The sequence below is a fragment of the Hakea prostrata genome, chromosome 3 (assembly GCF_041222555.1).
Source record: "Hakea prostrata isolate BN-2017 chromosome 3, UWA_Hpros_2, whole genome shotgun sequence".
Classification (NCBI taxonomy): Eukaryota; Viridiplantae; Streptophyta; class Magnoliopsida; order Proteales; family Proteaceae; genus Hakea; species Hakea prostrata.
Genome location: NC_142602.1, coordinates 4,608,293 through 4,626,496, shown reverse-complemented (window position 1 = coordinate 4,626,496; position 18,204 = coordinate 4,608,293). Strand labels below are relative to the sequence as shown.

The 18,204-nt window shown below is 40.2% G+C and overlaps 4 protein-coding genes across 5 annotated transcripts; 2 read left to right on the top strand and 2 right to left on the bottom strand.

Annotated features, from left to right (window-relative positions):
- Nucleotides 1–1,409: 1,409 nt before the first annotated feature.
- LOC149020195 (Pentatricopeptide repeat (PPR) superfamily protein) lies at nucleotides 1,410–5,063 on the top strand. Its single transcript, XM_089148299.1, has one exon. It carries the CDS (start codon nucleotides 1,722–1,724, stop codon nucleotides 3,894–3,896), a length of 2,175 nt encoding a protein of 724 aa, XP_089004425.1. The 5' UTR covers nucleotides 1,410–1,721; the 3' UTR covers nucleotides 3,897–5,063.
- Nucleotides 4,787–8,018, bottom strand: LOC149020194 (Tetratricopeptide repeat (TPR)-like superfamily protein). Its single transcript, XM_089148298.1, has one exon. The coding sequence runs from the start codon at nucleotides 7,408–7,410 to the stop codon at nucleotides 4,798–4,800; it is 2,613 nt and encodes an 870-aa protein (XP_089004424.1). The 5' UTR covers nucleotides 7,411–8,018; the 3' UTR covers nucleotides 4,787–4,797.
- A 121-nt stretch (nucleotides 8,019–8,139) lies between these two features.
- On the bottom strand, nucleotides 8,140–14,321 carry LOC149020193 (uvrB/uvrC motif-containing protein). 2 transcript variants are annotated; one of them, XM_089148300.1, is made up of 10 exons: nucleotides 14,187–14,321; nucleotides 12,350–12,802; nucleotides 11,787–11,846; nucleotides 11,435–11,529; nucleotides 11,010–11,182; nucleotides 10,659–10,771; nucleotides 10,325–10,370; nucleotides 9,892–9,935; nucleotides 9,654–9,815; nucleotides 8,140–8,522 (listed from the first exon to the last, which is right to left on the bottom strand). In XM_089148300.1, exons 2-9 carry the CDS (start codon nucleotides 12,680–12,682, stop codon nucleotides 9,657–9,659), a joined length of 1,023 nt encoding a protein of 340 aa, XP_089004426.1. In that variant the 5' UTR covers nucleotides 12,683–12,802; nucleotides 14,187–14,321; the 3' UTR covers nucleotides 8,140–8,522; nucleotides 9,654–9,656. The 2 variants fall into 2 exon arrangements, with proteins under 2 accessions (XP_089004426.1, XP_089004427.1); XM_089148301.1 differs by having other exon boundaries at nucleotides 8,142–8,522; nucleotides 9,892–9,932.
- A 195-nt stretch (nucleotides 14,322–14,516) lies between these two features.
- LOC149020192 (putative mitochondrial saccharopine dehydrogenase-like oxidoreductase At5g39410) lies at nucleotides 14,517–18,131 on the top strand. The gene is made up of 2 exons (XM_089148297.1): nucleotides 14,517–15,286; nucleotides 17,215–18,131. Exons 1-2 carry the CDS (start codon nucleotides 14,627–14,629, stop codon nucleotides 17,905–17,907), a joined length of 1,353 nt encoding a protein of 450 aa, XP_089004423.1. The 5' UTR covers nucleotides 14,517–14,626; the 3' UTR covers nucleotides 17,908–18,131.
- Nucleotides 18,132–18,204: the final 73 nt, after the last annotated feature.

The window sequence follows — 18,204 nt, the reverse complement described above, 5'->3', positions numbered from 1 at the left end:
TACATGATTTTTCATCTCCATCTAATAATTGAAGATATAATCGTCCAAAAAAATGGAAAAGAGAAACCAATATTCTAAAACCAAGTGCATCTGTTTCTGGGAAAAAGAAAATCTGTGCAAATGGACAAAATTGAAATCAAATACTAATTCTTATACTTATTTTGCTTGAAAATCTGAAAAGAGAAACCACTGTAATAAAACCAAGTGCGTTTGTTTATAGGAAAAAGAAATCTCTGCAAATAGACAAAATTGGAATCAAACATTAATTCTTATTCTTATTTTGCATGAACATTTGAAAATAATTTTAGAATATGAACAAAGCATGTGCTTGCTTGTTAGTGAAAGTATATAGCATTTTCAACTTGCCACGTATTGGACAAAAAAAAAAAAAAAAACTTGCCACATAAAGATTAGTAGTAACTATCATGTGTGGCACACACGCCCCGACTGCGCCGGGCCGCCCCCGGGCCCCGCGCCCCGGGCGCCCCCCCCCCCCCCCCTCCTCTCCTGCCCCCCCCCCCCCCTTCGCGCCCCCCCCCCCGCGTGATGGTTGTAGTTTTTGAAAATCATTTTATATCTCTTCATAAAATTTCATCTGGATGAGACTTTTGATCTCGCATATATTAACTTGAGAGTCCAAAGTTGGAAACAATCAGAATTTTTTTTTTGGTATAGGAGATGGTTCCTGAACTGAGTAAGATATTGATCGATTACCTAAAAACTTTTGGACCTATATTCTATTGTGAAAATCTGCTCCAAATCCATCCAATATGACAAGACAAAGGAAAAGATATAAAGCGAATAACTGATTTAAGGGGGTGTTTGGTTGGTGCCATTGGTGAAATGTAACAACTGACTAAATTCCATTTAAATCATATGGTTTTTTACATCATCTTAAAATGGATTTTAATTTAAATCTGCAAACAGATCTTGACTTGCATTGGGAATTCTTCTTTTATCTCCCTTTTCCTTCTTTCAATGTGCTACTCAATTCGCTAGAAACAATCAGCAATTGACTTCAAAATTTGAACTTTCACAAGATATTTTGATTATCAATTGATACAATTTAGACCAGAAATTCAAGCCGGCTAAACAGAATCCGGATCATCACCTCCGACGGGTTTTCCACCACAACAAAATGTGTAAAAAAAAAAAAAAAACCCCTCCCATCATCACCCTTTTGTGTTGTTTGGGTTGGTTTTTTGGTTTGCCGTTGGGAGAGCACTTTGTGCTCCCCTGATCCCCAACGGGTCGCAGATCCGGACTCGCTAAACACCCAATAAGTAATAAAGAAAATTTAAAGAGCTTTAGAAAAGGGCGAATAAACTAATACAAGGAATGGTGGGAATTTGATTTTTTGAGAAATCATATATAAAAGTTTTAGCAGGGAAGTTTAAGTATAATAAAGTGAGAGAAATTTATATGTTCTCGTAGGGACGTTTTCAAATACCCTAATAAAAGGAACCAGATGGAAGATGTACTCTTTTTTGAATTAAAGCTGACTTGAGTCAAATCTTAGGGGTTTAAATAGGTGGATGAGTGCAAAGAATTCATTTGAGGGGAAAGATTATCATAGAAGGCATTACAAATGGACATAATAGCGAAGATCAAAGAGGGATTAAGGGAAAGATTATCAAAGGAGGCGTTAAACCAGTGAAAATCAAAATTTCACTGGGCATGAAACTGTATGCGATGACAAAACTACAAGGATAAAACAACAAATGATGAAAAGGAATAGAGGATCCACGGTTGAGGAAAAGATGAAACTCTTCGGTCTACTGCATAGACATGTCTTTGGCATAAAAAAATCTCGTCTTGGTTGGAGGTCTTTTTTAACCGACAGTACCTTCGAACAATCACTAGAAACTAAAGATATCGATCGAACCATTGCTTCTGTTCATTCCATTTACTCGAACCCTTGTTATTCTTTGCTGGGTATCTGCAACACCATCGGTTCTCTAAAGAAAATCCATGGTTTGCTCATCGTCGAAGGTCTAACAGATGACCTTCTCTGTCAAACCAAATTAGTTAGCTTGTATGGTTTCTTCAGGGATGTTAAATGTGCCCGCTCTGTTTTCGATCAGATAAGGAACCCGGATCTTTACTCATGGAAGGTGATGATCAGATGGTATTTCTTGAGTGATTCCTACCCAGAACTTATTCGGTTTTATACCCATATGAGACAATGTCTCAAAGAGCGCGACAATGTTGTTTTTAGCGTTGTGTTGAAGGCTTGCAGTGAACTGCAGGGTTTAGATGAAGGGAAAAAGCTCCACTGCGAGATTGTTAAATTTGGAAATCCCGATAGCTTTGTATTGACGGGTCTGGTGGATGTGTATGCCAAATGTGGAGAAATCAGAAATTCTCGTGCTGTGTTTGAAGAAATTACTGAGAGAAATGTTGTTTCTTGGACTTCCATGATCGCGGGCTATGTGCAGAATGATTGCCCAGAAGAAGCTCTCGTGTTATTCAATCGCATGAGACAAGGGATGATTGATGCTAACCAAGTCACCATGGGAAGCTTGCTTACAGCATGCACAAAGTTAGGTGCTTTGAATCAGGGAAAATGGGTCCATGGATTCATAATAAAGGAGGGTATCATCATGAATTCATTCTTAGTAACTGCCCTGCTGAATATGTATGTGAAATGTGGGATGATTGCCGATGCTCGTGCAGCATTTTATGAGCTGCCTATAGTTGATCTAGTCTCATGGACAGCAATGATTGCTGGATATGCTCAGAGAAACTACCCAGATGAGGCATTAAGGCTGTATACGGACAAAAGATGGGCTGGTCTCTTGCCCAATTCTGTTACCATTGCGGGTGTTCTTTCTGCATGTGGACAGTCAGGTAATTCAAATTTGGGAAGGTCAGTTCATGGAATCGGGATTAAACTAGGATTAGAAGATGGCACTGTAAGGAATGGTCTTATTGATATGTATGCAAAAGGCCGAATGATTGGAGATGCTTATCATGTATTCCAGACAGTTACAGTCAAGGATTTGATTGCTTGGAATTCAATGATTACTGGGTTTGCTCTGAATGGGTATGCTCATGAAGCCATGATACTTTTTCACCAGATGAGATTGGATTGTGTCTCACCTGATGCTGTCACAGTTGTTGGTGTGCTCTCTGCTTGTGCTTCTGTGGGTGCTCTGTATTTGGGTTGCTCATTACATGCCTATGCTATAAGAGAAGGTTTCTTATCATCCAATGTACGTCTCGGCACTGCCCTTCTCAATTTCTACGCTAAATGTGGAGATGCAGGATCTGCTCGCAAAGTTTTTGACAGTATGGAAGAGAAGAATGCAGTGACATGGAGTGCGATGATGGGTGGATATGGCATGCATGGGGATGCTAGTGAGTCCCTCGCACTATTTGCTGAGATGTTGAGTAAAAATGTGGAGCCCAATGAAGTGATCTTCACGAGCATTTTATCTGCTTGTAGTCATACAGGGATGGTTGGGGAAGGATGGAGATATTTCAATTCCATGTGTCGAGAGTATCAATTTGTGCCTTCCATGAAGCATTACGTTTGCATGGTTGATCTACTGGCTCGGGCTGGCAGGATAGAAGAAGCCTTGGCATTTATAGAGACAATGCCAGTTCAACCAGATGCCAGTGTTTTTGGAGCTTTCCTCCATGGATGTAGACTCCATTCAAGGTTGGACCTTGGGGAGTTGGGAGTGAAAAAGATGCTAGAGCTGGAACCCAGTAGTGCAGGCTACTATGTGCTCATCTCCAATTTCTATGCTGCAGACAGAAGGTGGGACAAGGCCAATGAAGTGAGAGAGTTAATGAAAGATAGAGGATTAAACAAGTCACCAGGTTGTAGCCTAGTAGAAATGGACAGGGGCAACCATATCTCTGCCTTGAGAGTGGCATCTCTCTCATAGTTTTGATGAGAGGGAACTGTCCCTCGCTTTTAAGTCTCTGGCTGCCTTGAGATCTGGAGGACAATGTGGAGGAGTGATAATTGAACTACCTGCAGGCTTCCATGAAGGAGGGTGATTTAAGTCACCACGATGTAGCTTACTGGAAAGTGGAATGTATGAATATGGCAGCAACCAGCGTCTCAGCATTGAAAATGGTCTCTGTTCCATAAGCAGTTGGAGAGGGTCATGGTTATAATAGCTGAGATGAGGTAGAAAGGCCACCGACTTAAATTTGTGGCTTCCGTAATGTGAGAAATCTGATCAGGGGGACTGATGATAAACAAATACCCCTTTGCCATGGACATTCTTCACCATTTGAACTGCATTCGAGCACTCATGTCCATAGCTTCCATGTGGGGTTATGGTCCTGGAATCAGGAGGATAATATTCGGGAGAACTGAAGCTCCAAATTCGAATCTCAAAGTGAGATACTTCATGGTAGTTCAGATGTTTAATCATCAATTGTATATATGTTTGCTCCAGACATTCTTCACACTGCCCTTCACAGAGTTGTCTCCTCTACAAAGCACATGGTGAAAGTGACAGTAATAGGTTTATCAGCTAGCTTTGTGGGTTCCAAATGGATGACTGTCGTCTGAGGACTAGAAAGAAGGAATACATGCTAACAAAACGAACTGTTGGAATTTTGGCCCCCAAAGAGGAACTGTTGGAAAATCTATTATTGTTGGTGTTTTGCATTATCTTCATGTGATTGGAGATGCTCATCAGATGATTCCTAATGTGTTCCTCCATTGGAATTTAACATCAATAGCTTGGTAACTGTACATGTCTGTCTTACTCTTTTCACCAAAAAAAGAAGTCTCTTGTCTTACTCCTACCTATAAGGCTATAACCAAGTCTGTTACCAGTAATCTCTACAAGAGCAGCTCCCATTTCTTAAATGATGGAACCGATTCAAATCTCTCATGATGATCTCTCTGCCTGTGATCTTAGACACAAATTTTGCAAAATTATGGCAGTCCACACAAACACGAAGGTTCTTTGAGATACGTATTGTTGTTCCCGGAGGAGAGCTGATAACACCAAAAGCAATTGCCAGCTTCTCACTATGACTCTTAGCATTGTCACCCCTGGTTCCCCCGCTTGTACCATGAATTGCAGCATCCAAGAGATAACCTTGTTCTTGAGCTAACTTTATGAGATTCTCCAATGCTCTATATATTTCTCTGGTTTGTTGATGACATGTATCTCCTGCCCCAAATCTGTAGATACTTCTATTTATCTCAATTGTAGTATATCCAGGAACCTTTCTCAGGCCAACATGCTTCATTGTTGATCTTACCTTCCTAAAGTCATCCCACCTTTCTTCTGCAGCATATATATTAGATAGTAATATAAGATGTCCTTTTTCAAGGTCTAGAAGGTTTTCCTCAATCTTTCTGATGAGGTCTATTCTGTGGTGGATCCGGCATCCATTCAGAAGAGCACCCCAGACACTAGCATTTGGAGGAACTCGCATTGATTTGATGAATCCAAATGCCCCATCAAAATCACCAGCTCTGCTTAGAAGGTCAACCATACAAGCAAAATGATCCAAGCTGGGCTCCATTCCAAAATTCAGTATCAGATCAAAATAGGATTTCCCCCTTTCCACAGATCCTGCATGACTACAAGCTGATAGAATATTCATGAAAGTTACTTCGTTTGGTTTTACTCCTAAATCTACCATTTGAGTGAAAAGAGAAATCGCAGCATCAATTTGACCATGCATTCCATAGCCACCTATCATGGCACTCCATGATACCACAGTCCTCTCTAACATGTCATCAAAGACTCTTTGAGCCATCTGAAGATCACCACATTTTGCATACATGTCTGTAAGAGCTGTTTCAACATGAGAATTTTTCTCCACACCATAGATGATAAGCTTATGATGGATCCATTTTCCTTTTTCCAGGTAACCCAAATGTGAGCAAGCTTGAATTACACTTAAGAAGGTCACCTCGTCCATGCTAAGACCTTTAGAATGCATCCAATCAAATAGCCCTATCGCTTCCACTGAATAACCATTCAGAGCAAATCCACCAACCATAGAATTCCATGTTATAATGCTTTTCCTCTGGATGTAGCTGAATATTTTGTATGCAATTCTCACAGACCCACATTTGGAGTACATATCCACGAGAGAGTTCTGGACATATTCGTTAGAATCAAAGCATCTTTTGACAATATGACCATGGATCTGATCCCCTAGCTGTAAGAAACTAATACTTCCACATGCTGAAAGTGAACTTGCCAGGGTGAATGAGTCTGGAAAGAGTCCTTGAGCCAGTAGCTGAATAAAAAGCTTCAGTGCCTCTTCTGAGAATCCACGTCTAGCATAGACTGTGAGAAGTGAATTCCAGGAGACTATATGTTTATCTTGGATCACATCAAACACTTTCCGGCAATCTCCAACTCTCCCGCAACTCGCGTACATATCAATTAGTGCTGGTCCTATAACCTCAAAATTTGGGTCTATACCTCGCCTGATAACAGAACCATGAACTGATCTACCCTCCTTGTGCCGAACTAATCGCGAACAAGAAAACAGAACACCAGCCATGCCTACGCAACTGGGCTCCACTCCATTCTCCTGCATCTTAGCACAAATGTCTAATGCTTCTTGAAAACAACAATTCTGGTTGTAGCAGGAAATCATAGCTGTCCATGTAACATTACTTCTGTGAGATGCCTTCTCAAAGAGCTTCTCTGCACTAGTTATGTCTGCACATTTGCTGTACATGACAATAACAGCAGTCTCCAATGACCCAGAATTCTCTATCTGCCTTCTCACCATGTAGCCGTGAACTACCTTAGCTAGTCTTAAAAACCCCAAGTCAGCACAAGCTTCAGTTACACCAAGCATCGCAACAGAATCGGGTTTGACGCCTTGTACCACCATCCTGCGGAACATCCCCAAGCCCCTGTCCGGTTGTCCATCCCGAACATAACCGGAGATGATGGAACTCCAACAAACCACATCTCTTGTGGACATCTTATCGAATATGACACGAGCAGCTTCTAACTCTCCTCTTTCTCCGTACATAGAGAGCAAAGCCGTCTCCACGAAGCCATCAGAGTCAAACCCAGTTTTAATGATCCTCCCATGGATCTTCCCACCAAAACCCAAGTCACCAAGACCTGAACAAGCTCTAAGAAGAGATGGAAACAAGAAATTAGTAATTTCAGCTCCCCGATACAGCATTTCATGATAGAGTGTAATGGCTTCTTTAAAGTAGAGATTCCATACGTAGCTCTTTATCAGTACACCCCACATAAAAGAATCTGGTCGTGAGAAGGAATCAAAGACCAGTCTAGCAGATTCGAGTCTACCCATACTGGCATAAGATTCAATCAATTTGGTAGAAACAAGTGCGTCTCTGTGAAGTCCAGTGACTGAGAGATGGGCATGGAGTTGCAGCAGCATTCTTGGGCTAGTGCAGGATCTAAAGAGGGGCATATAAAGTGTCATGATTTTGTAGCTTGGGTTATCCGAGCAGATAGGCGGAACCCAAGGTCATGTTGTTCTAGAATCTAGATTTGCTCTGTTAATTCCATGATCCCATCCAATGATCAATTGCATGCTTTCGTGAATCTCGAACCAGAGGTGCAGAGTAATGAACTAACGATTTTGATCACCAGAGTGGTGCTTCACCCTCATGCTTTTTCGCTTAACAACTGTTTCAATACCAAATACTGGTTACAGACCCCCGATGGAGAAGGTTCTGAGTAACACCTCTCTATCTAGGTGACAAGTTAGGGTCACAAGCGGTTCATCAGAAATCGAATTTCTTCATAATTCTTCCAACCATCGCTCCATTCTAAAACAAATATAAAATTGAAGGAGAAACATCCATACTGAACAAGTAATTACAGATATTTGGCAGGATTTTTCACATTCATGAAGGTAAGAATCATACACTATTAGACAGGCTTCTTTTCCTTAAAATTTAGTATATTTAAAAAACTATATCAATCTATTAATTAAATTCATGTATTTTAGAATCAATTACATGGTCATGTGAGGTGATATTTACAAATACGAATCATTTTAGAATTAATTTCATTTCATCTTTGTTTTCTACCTAGTAACCAGAGTGAGTCCAGGGTAGGGTGGGGGAAGGTGACGACAATCAAGCATGTAACGATTGACCAAAGCTTTGCTGAACATTTTGAAGAACTTTTGATATCATGGAGCATGGATACTTTATTCATCCAGGTTTATATGGTGCAAAAGTCGCATGGGCCTTATTTACACAGGCATAGAATTGCAAAAAAATAAAATAAAATGAAAAATTACAGGGTTGGAGTTCATCAGATTTTAAGTATACAAACACTTTGATACCATGTACCCTTGGCAGGCAATGAAAAGGCAGAGATATCACCTCCTAAAATAATCATTCCCTAAAACTTCTCTCAAACTCTCTGGTCCCCAGTGACCCAGCTTTAATCTTTTTTGTTCTCTCTCTCTCTCTTTTTTGCTAGCTCCAGAAAAAGATATTTACACAGCACTACCATGCAAAATGAGCTCGGGATAGCAGTCAGGCTGTATGGTGGTCATTTAATGTATACTGCCACAGTTTCCTGCGAAGACAACAAAATTCAACAATAGGTAAACAAAATATACCCTGCAGTAGTGAGAGCTCAGTGGAATGAAATGCATGCATATATTATTGCTTTTTTTCTTGGTTGAGTAAAAATATATTATAAACGGCCCACGCGGGGGGGGGGTATTAGAGAGAACTAGGCTAACAATGCCTAGGATGAAGAAACAAAGAAGAATCTAATCCCCATGTAAGAACAATGAGTTTGTTCCTCAGAGAGTCTAACAAAGGTTTGGGCACAGCAAGTGAAGCTTGGAGCTGATATCCTTACAGATGGCCTTCCAAATCTGCTCAGGAATGGGATCTACAAAGGTTTTAATCCAACCAAATATGGGTGACACGAGCACTGAAAAGGAGCTTCCCCCACTGTTTCGGCTATGGATGAGGCTAGCCAGCGGCACTCTATTTTGAAATGACTGAGGGCATCAACACCAGGGCCAAATGACAGCAAGATCACATGTCCAAATGAGCTTTGAGAAATGGCAGGTGAAAAAAGGTAGAAGTCCTCAAAGTCAGGGCAACAGATGCAGGAAAGGGAGGTTTGAATGGACTGGCTAAGAAGGGATTGGGTGGGAAAGCAGTGAGATAAGGCTCTCCTGACAGTAAAATATTGGTGAAAGATGTGGCATTTGAACCAAGTCAACCAACTATATTGCTCCAAAAAAGCTTAGGGAAAAGGAGCTCTGATATGGCTCCAAGCAGAGGGGAACCAGATGAGGGTGTCTCTGAGAGGGGGAGGGCCTTGCAGAGGGGGAAGAGAGGACCAAATCTGATCTGAGATCAGGGGAATGGACAAGGGGTCCATTGGAGATGAAGGAGAACAGGGGGCCTTTAGGAATTCTGGACAAGTAGACCGCTCTAGACCCAACAACATTGAAGAGGACACCAAGGGGGTGCCAGGGATCAATCCAGGAGATATTGAATTTGTCAGTGATGGAGTGAGTAATGACGGAGAGGGCAAGAGAGCAGAGGGCTAGGATAGATCTCCAGACACATTATTATTACTACTAGTAGTAGTAGTTTAACAAAAACAAGATTTTTGTCAAGAGAACATGTTTATACCATCAAACCTCATGGTTTTTCTTCAGAAACAGGGAAAAAAGCATCTCACCTTTTAGGTATTGTCCCTACCATCCTCTTCATTTTCTGGATCCATAGGCACTTCATGGCGGGGTCTGTTGTATTTCTCACGCAACTGCTTTATGGGAATAAAATCGCCAGCTGTGTCCATTCCATAAAATAGGAAGGAGATATATGGATGATCAAGCCTTTCCTGTACAAGTTTGGCCATGTGATGTGTCAAAGAAGCCCATTGGAGCAGAACTGGGTACCTGAGGACTATTACTAACCTTGTCTGGTTGATTAAGGGCTAATAAGTTCTCCTCCGCAACTGCTAATAAGAAAAACATTATCAGCTGACATTCAGATAAAAAACAATGAAATGGCCAGAATAAGCTTTTCAGGGTAATGGCATGACACAAATGGAAAGGTATGCAGCAGCATGAGAATCAGTTGGAACAGAAGCAGATGAAATCCTTCTGTAGATACCACAACTATGCATTGGTGTGTCCTATTCCAAGAGTAGATCCTAACAAATTGTGTCATAAATGTGCTCAGGATTTATCACAAGGGTGGAAGGAAAGAAAAAAATATTTAAAAGAACAATTATTAGAACTGTGGCCTGAGATAACTGAGACGCATTAGAAAATATGGTTTCATGAAAGTACAAATGGAGAGAGTGACATACAAATCTTCCAAAAGAAGAACAGAAGAGTACTTTACCATAGGCTACAAGCAGGTTAGGATCTGCATGTACATCAACCAAAACCTGTGGAACAAAAGAATCCAAATTGTGAATGCTTTCTTGCATAATGGTTGCTCATTGCATACATAAGAAACTTGGGGAGTTTGTAATGGTTTGGGAATTCTAACACTGATTAATAAACCATGTAAAATATGCATCATCTGCTCTATATATTATGTCAACCACCAAGCAACTTAATATTTCCATTTGTATTGTAAAATATTAGGAAAGAGAATCAGAAATAGAACTCCAAGACAAACTTATCGTAGGAAGAAAATTTTGAGGAAGATGGGGGCTGTTTTGAGTTTTGACCTGATAAAATGGTTGATTGGGTCCATGATGCAACTTTTCAATACATGCACCCTCCATCCATGAATCAGATTCACAGCACATTGGATCCATTCCACAAACAACAGCTTGATAGCCTGAAAAGCCAAGACCTCAAGTTCTAAATGGCTTATTAACCAGGAAATGAACCATTGCCTCATTAATTCAGTAAAAAGTGCATGAATCAAGTATATGAAAGAATTTTTTTCTTTCTCACCCATCTAATAAAATAAGAAAAGCAAACATGTAATTCCTCCCACTACAATCCACACCCTATAAAACCACAGACAAACACAGAAACTAGAAGTAACGTGCAGTGGAAATGAAATCAGTTACCAAATATCTTATGCTTCACTTTCTGGCCCAGACGAAATGCGTACTGAGCAGTTTCATATACTAATGCTTTTGCCGAAGCAGCAAGAGATTCTGCCTCCAGTTTGGAAATTTCATCACGCAATTTAGCTGCTAAAGCATAGTTCTCACTCTCAATTGCTTTCTGCATGTCTGCACTGAAAAAAATAAAAAGAAGAAAGAGAAAAAGACAAAATTTTACGAGACTTTATTGCAAGGAAGGAAGGCACTCTCGAATTGAACTAACATTTAAATTCTAAATTTACAAGTAATATTAACCATCTGACAGCTCAAATAAATAAGCACCCACTCTTGGCTAACTTACTGGCAATTATACAAATTTACATTATTCAAATCTTAAAAGCTACTGGCAGATAAAGGGATAGGAATATAGGATGTGAAAGCCTCACCGCAGACGCAGAATACTTAATCCTTTATCCTGTGCTTCACTCTTTGATGTCAATCCCCTTTTATCTTCTTGCTGCTTGATGATCTCTGCTTCAACCTTTCACAAAGAGAAATACTAAGAATGCAATTACATTGTATGTTTCATTCTCAAGGAAACCATGTAAAGGGGATATGGACATGGATTGCAATGTAACACACAATGACCTTAATATATATATATATATATATATATATATATATATATATATATAATATGAATAAAAAATAAAGAGGAAATCCATCACCACATCTTAGATGTGTCTGTAAATCAACATATGGTCAATGTTCTCTAGCATAAAAGTTCAATGACATTACCTCAGTAAGCTTGTTTCTCAACTGTTGTGCTATGTCGTACTGTTCCATGTTCAGAGCATACTGTCATCTCAGAACAGCCAAACAAACAAAAATTAGAGAAAACATTACAAACTGTTTTAGAGAAGAATCAGAGACTGGTGTCGTTAAAGCTGCTGCATACACCAGAAGGTAGAAGTTACAATTGTTGCAAACCTAAACACTTTTAGAGAAGGAACCCCTTAGCAAATCCAATAATTTTGGTTCTACTACAAGGAGAAACCAGGTCAATGGAAAAATACTTCCTTTATCTTATTTAGACAGGAAGACATTGAATTAAATGTTACTTTTTTTTAAGGCATGCTCTAGTGAAATCACTGTCGTTGATAACTAATCTAAAAGACATGGAACAAGCTTATATATTCAATGCTTAACAGAGTCCAAGTAATCCACGAATAATGGGCAATCCCAAAGTTCTACCACAATGATAGATAAGATACCTACTTAAAGGAAGTTTTTTATCCAATCAGAAGGCCATAAAGCATGAAAAGGAAAACTCTCTGAGTCAAGTAACCTGGAAGTCAAACCTGTACACGAGTTGCTAAGTCAAGCTGGAAAAAGAATACCAATATGTCCTCATTAGCACTCTCACTGCGTTCTGAACTTGCATTCATCCCCTCCTCACTCTTATTAAACAGCCAACCAGCTTCAATCCTCCACCCCCTTTGTTGTGATCTATTGGGTTGACTTGTTGGGAATGATATGGGGACATGCTGGCACCAGAGGGATTGTCTTCCAATCATAGAGGCCCTATGGGTTTTGGTTGTAAACTTGTATTCACTTCTCCACAGAGCAGAGGAGCCACAAATTCCACCATTTCCAGTAGTTGTCAAAGTGCTTACAGATGTACCCTGAACCATTTCAGAAGCTGTGTAGTTCTTTTACAAACTCAAATCTCCTTCAGCCACAACCTTTCAGATCAATCCTTTCGTGACATCAAAGTCTTCAAGACTGCCACTCAACATGGTCCATAATTGATCCTATAAATAATGAAAAAAGACATGACACTAAACTTTTCCAGTATAAATATGAGATACAACCAAGAGATGCAGACATTACAATCAACAACAACCAAAAAACCTGCACGGCTTTCACAAGACAGGAATCCATATAGCAACACAACATTTGGGATATGTAGACACGTCTGGAGTTAAAGCAGGTGTGCGTAAGAAAGGCAGGGAGATTAATGAAGTAGAATGAAAAGCCCCAAATGCAAGCAATAATGGAAAACAATAATCTAAGTAAACTAGTCTTAGCGCTTAGTCTCTCTGTTGGGGGATGTATACAAATAGTAACACATTTAGAGTGGTAGTGGACCTCTGAATTGAAAACTGGCATTTGCATTTCACTTTATTAATTTTTCTTGTAAAGCATCAAGAAGATTCAAGTATCAAAATAGATCAATTGCAGTAAGAGGTCAGCTACACAGCTGAATTTGTGATCTTCATTGCGTTTCCGTTCAATAATAATAATAATAATAATAATAGAACAAAATCAACTGGACCTTCATTATCTGCTAAGGCAATAAACTGAGGATATACATATATAGTAAACAAGAAGCAAAAGCAACATCTAAATTATATTTTTTCTAAATCCCATTGCAGGATAAGGCTAAAATTTCCCATTTTCCACCGAGTTATTTATTATTATATGATTTTTTTCTTTTTAACACCCAGCAAATTTATTTTTTTTTAAATTATTGATAAGCATTTAACACATGCAAGTATCTTTTTGTTTAACCATATGGAATAAGCCTTCTTATAGTCAAAATTATCTCTTACAGCAAATCATATAGATAATCGCTTGCTAAACTATTTGGTGCCTCTCCAGTTAAGTGAACGCTGCCAGGAGTTACAGGTTCGAATCTTCTGTCTTCACCTCTTTTCAAAAGGCCCTCACTCTCACCCTCATCCCTCCCATACACCCGTTGCCACTGGCACTTAGATAGAATGACCCCAAAAAACAAGTGTGTTTACAGGAACCCAGTTGACGTTTTAGTTCATAATAACATCCTGTAACAGACAGTTACAACAATCCTTCTACCAGAAAAAAATTCTGCCGACACGAATGCTAATTTAAAATGCAATATATTTCCAATTTCCACCATAATCACTAGTTATTGCAAGAACCAACGACAGTAGGACTTCGTCCTCACAAAAACTAAGAAAGACGACAAGCAACAGCAAACGAACTAATAGACAGTTTTTTATGATCGATGAAAACGGAAAACAATGACAAGGTAAACCAAGGCCTTAATGGCTCAATCGAAACCATGAAAGAAAAGAACTCAGAACTCGATTAAAAAAGAAAGAAAGAAAGAAAAAAAGAAGCGAAACACCAACATAGCAGGTATTGCATAATTACCTGACTCAAACGCGATATCAACAAGTGGAAATACAGGCCTGTAAGCTTCTTGAAAGAGAGTAATGGAGCATTCAGAAATCAGACTTCAGCGATGAGAGTGTTGCACTGAGGAATACGAACGAAACCCCAAGCCAAATGATTCGGATATGAGAAAGGGAAGGGATGACTATTTTAATTCACAAACCACAGCCTGGTTCGACCATTGATGAGCCGATCATGGACCGACCGGATTTGGAACGCAGTCCCGGTTTATGGAAAACGAGCCAACTGCTAACACTTCGAGGTCATGTCGACGCATTAATAAATGGATCATGCCGAGGAGCTGACAGATAGCCAGCGTCGGTGATTAACTGTTCTTACTAGCTTTTGCAGTGTTGCTTTTGATTCATTTCGTAGCTCCTGTTCAGTTGTTCTATTTCCATCTGTTCCAGAATCCAGATATGGAAGAAGAGCTTGATTACTATGACTTGGTAATCCTTGGTGCCTCTGGTTTCACAGGCAAATACATTGTACGGGAAGCTCTGAAATTCCTTAACGCTCCTTCATCTCCCCTCAAAACCATAGCCCTTGCTGGCAGGAATCCTGCAAAATTGGTTGAAGTTCTGAAATGGGCCGCTCGCACAACGTCGCCTCCTGCCATTTCCATCATCAAAGCCGACGTCTCCGATCCTGTTTCACTTCGAGAGCTATGCATCAAAACGAAGCTCGTGTTGAACTGTATCGGCCCCTTTCGCCTTTACGGAGAGCCCGTCGTCTCTGCTTGCGTTGAAATGGGTTGCGATTATCTGGACATATGTGGTGAACCTGAATTCATGGAGAGAATGGAAGCACTGTACCACGACAAGGCTTTGGAGAAGGGGTCCTTGGTGGTTTCTGCTTGTGGGTTTGATTCGATTCCGGCGGAACTGGGTTTGATGTTCCATTCCAGTCACTGGGAACCACCGTCGGTGCCTAACAGGGTGGAGGCATATGTGAGTTTGGAGTCGAGCAAGAGGATAGTTGGGAATTTCGGGACATTTGAGTCGGCCGTTTTGGGTGTTGCCAACATGAAGCAGTTGCAGGAATTGCGTAGGTCCAGACCCAGAAGAGCGAAGCCAGTGGTAAGACCTTCTCTCTTACTCCATTGCAGTTCAATGTAAGATTTTACTGTCGGCTGAACATCTCTGAGACTTCCGAAACATCTCAAATGGTATCGGATCACATCATGCCAGTGATAGACCACAAATCTTCTTATGTGCTGTGACCTGCAACTTGTAGAGTTTGGAATTATGGGCACTTTAAAGATTTTGATTCTTAATATTTTAGCGGTATTGCCATTCTTTTGGTTAAGGGATCTGGTTCTTGATTTATTCTTGGCACAATTAGCCAAATAAGGGAAGGAAAATTGGGTAGATAAAACAGGTGAAACAATAATCATTGAAAGAAATAATGGAGGGACTTTCAGCTTTTGAAACCTGCTTTGCATGTTCTGTATGGATTGTGGTTTTCTTGATCTCCTTGTATGTTTCGTATGGTTCTTCCGATCGTTCTTTGTCTTGCCACTGTAAACTCATATTACTTGTTGGTTTAAAAGAAATTTGATTCTGAGTTGCCATTTCATCTTGGAAATATACCGTTCATTAGCTGAATAATTTCTTTTCTACTAGCAGGTTTCATCTGTCTTTTCTTTGTGCAAACCACTGTTTGCAGATTTTGAGTATCAAATTATGTTCATCAGTGTTGTTTTCGAGATTGTGTTGATTATTCCTGTGTGATTTCTGGGCGTGACATGGATGTGTGTGTTCATGGGGGAAGGGGGGGGGGGGGGGGAGATGGTTGTTGCCTCCTAGACCCACTTTCTGGTCTCTTGATGTTTAAACCAAAGGTGACATTACACCACGAAGATTTTGCATTACTGCATTGCCTCTTGTCCTGCTGGTTTCTTAGCAACATAATCAACCATGACGAAAATGCGAGCATTCCAGTTCTTCATAATAGCAGGAGGCAATTTCGCATGTTGTTGTCAGTGGCACACAACCTATTAAATAGAAATTGAAAACTTAAACAAGAAAACGACTTGATTGCTGACCTTGTGGGATGAGAATGACATCTCTACCTGCTTATTAAATGATTCATGTTCTCTTCTACACATTCAACTTGCCAACTTGATTAAGAACATAATCTGTTGCTCCATATAAAATAGAAAATTGTAAAAGGTGAAGAAGGGTTGAGAGGGCGTATCCTCGATGGCGCAACTGAAACATGACCCTGACACCTGAATCTTCTATCCATGTCTAGCTAGTCATTTGTGTCAGGAGTAGCCACCCCAAGCTGAACCTTGTTGTTGTTATCTAATTACCCACTTATTTTCTGGAACATTGTGTTACGATGTATGTAGAAAATCCTAGTTGAGGAGGTAATTAAGTATACTTTGCAGTGGACAGATCAAAAAGCCATGTGTGATGGATTCCAGATTTGAGATTTCAAAGGTTTGCTGGTCACATAATTTCAATCAGCTGTAAGAGCTGGGCAGACCATAGTATAAAATCCCATAATTCAAAAATCGATTTCTTTCACTTGATTTTGTGCATATGTTTTTATGAGTACAGCACAAGAAAAGAAAAGAAAAGAAAGTCACTGCACTCTTTTTTTTTTCTTTTTTTTTTTTTGGGGGGGGGGGGGGGGGGATTCGTTGTACTTAATTCATCTGTAACGTACAAACCATTAATAATTGAGGTTAAGTTGGCCCACCAAGCTTATCTACTAGATGATCAGGACCCATCAGTACTTTACGTTGCTCCAGTTGAAGAGCAGGATCCATACTCATTGATGGTCAAGGGGGCAGCATTTCAGGCATCGGAGTGAGCTAGAGCACGATGGACAGATAGTTCCGTGTCTCCAGCCTCTCCTGCCTACCCCTAAGTCCTGTCTGCAGTAGCAGCTTCGCTTCTATCTTATATGGTAGACTGAGTAGATGACTGAAGAGCTGACTTTATGTATTAGTCAATAGGGCATTTGCGTTCAATACTAAAAGCTGTCTTTTCTGCAGATTCCTGGACCCCCTCCTTCGAGTGGACCAACAATAGAGCACCAGAAGACACTGGGCCTTTGGGCTGTCAAACTACCATCAGCAGACTCCATTGTTGTGCGGAGGACACTTGCTTTTCTAAAGGATAACCCACACGGCCTTCCTGGGGTTGATGAAAGTGAAGAGCAGATAATGTACAGAAATAACTTTTGGTCAAAGGTGAAGCCAGCCCATTTTGGGGTGAAGATAAGCTCCAAGTCTCTGTTGGGCATTCTGCGATTCATCACTGTTGGAATATCCATCGGTGTGCTTGGAAGAACTGCTTTTGGGAGGTGGTTACTCCTAAAGTTTCCCTCTTTTTTCAGCCTTGGATGGTTCAGAAAGAAGGGTCCAACTGAGGAAGAAGTTGAAAGCGCCACATTCAAAATGTGGTTCGTTGGACATGGTTACAGTGATGTGAGTCTTGCATCACAGGGAAATAGAAAATCAGATACAGAGATAATTACCAGAGTGATGGGGCCAGAAGTTGGATACATAGCCACTCCTATTATCTTAATTCAGTGTGCTCTTCTTGTATTAGACAGGCGCAACAACATGCCCAAAGGAGGTGTCTTTCCCCCTGGAATTGTTTTTGGTCCTACCCATCTTCAGGAACGACTCCAGCAACATGGGATATCCTTTGATTTCATCTCAAAGAAAGCTGTTCCTGTCTAGTCTCCTTCAGATTAACTAGATGTTTCATCCTTCAAGCTGTTTTGACAGTAAATGGAGAGCCAAACAGTTTTGAGTTTTCATGTATGAACGTCTAATAGAGGCACTGCAATAAATGCAGGTTTAAATGTAGATACCTTTGTATCTTTTGGGAACTTTGGTCATTTTTTTCTTTTCTTTTTGAAGTGTCTTGTGGTCCAGAAGTTTTAAGTGAAAATATTTGTTCCAATGGCTTGAGATCTGATTTTCTAGGCTGAACCTAGCAATTCCCAAAAACCAGTTTTTCTAAATTTGGTTTCA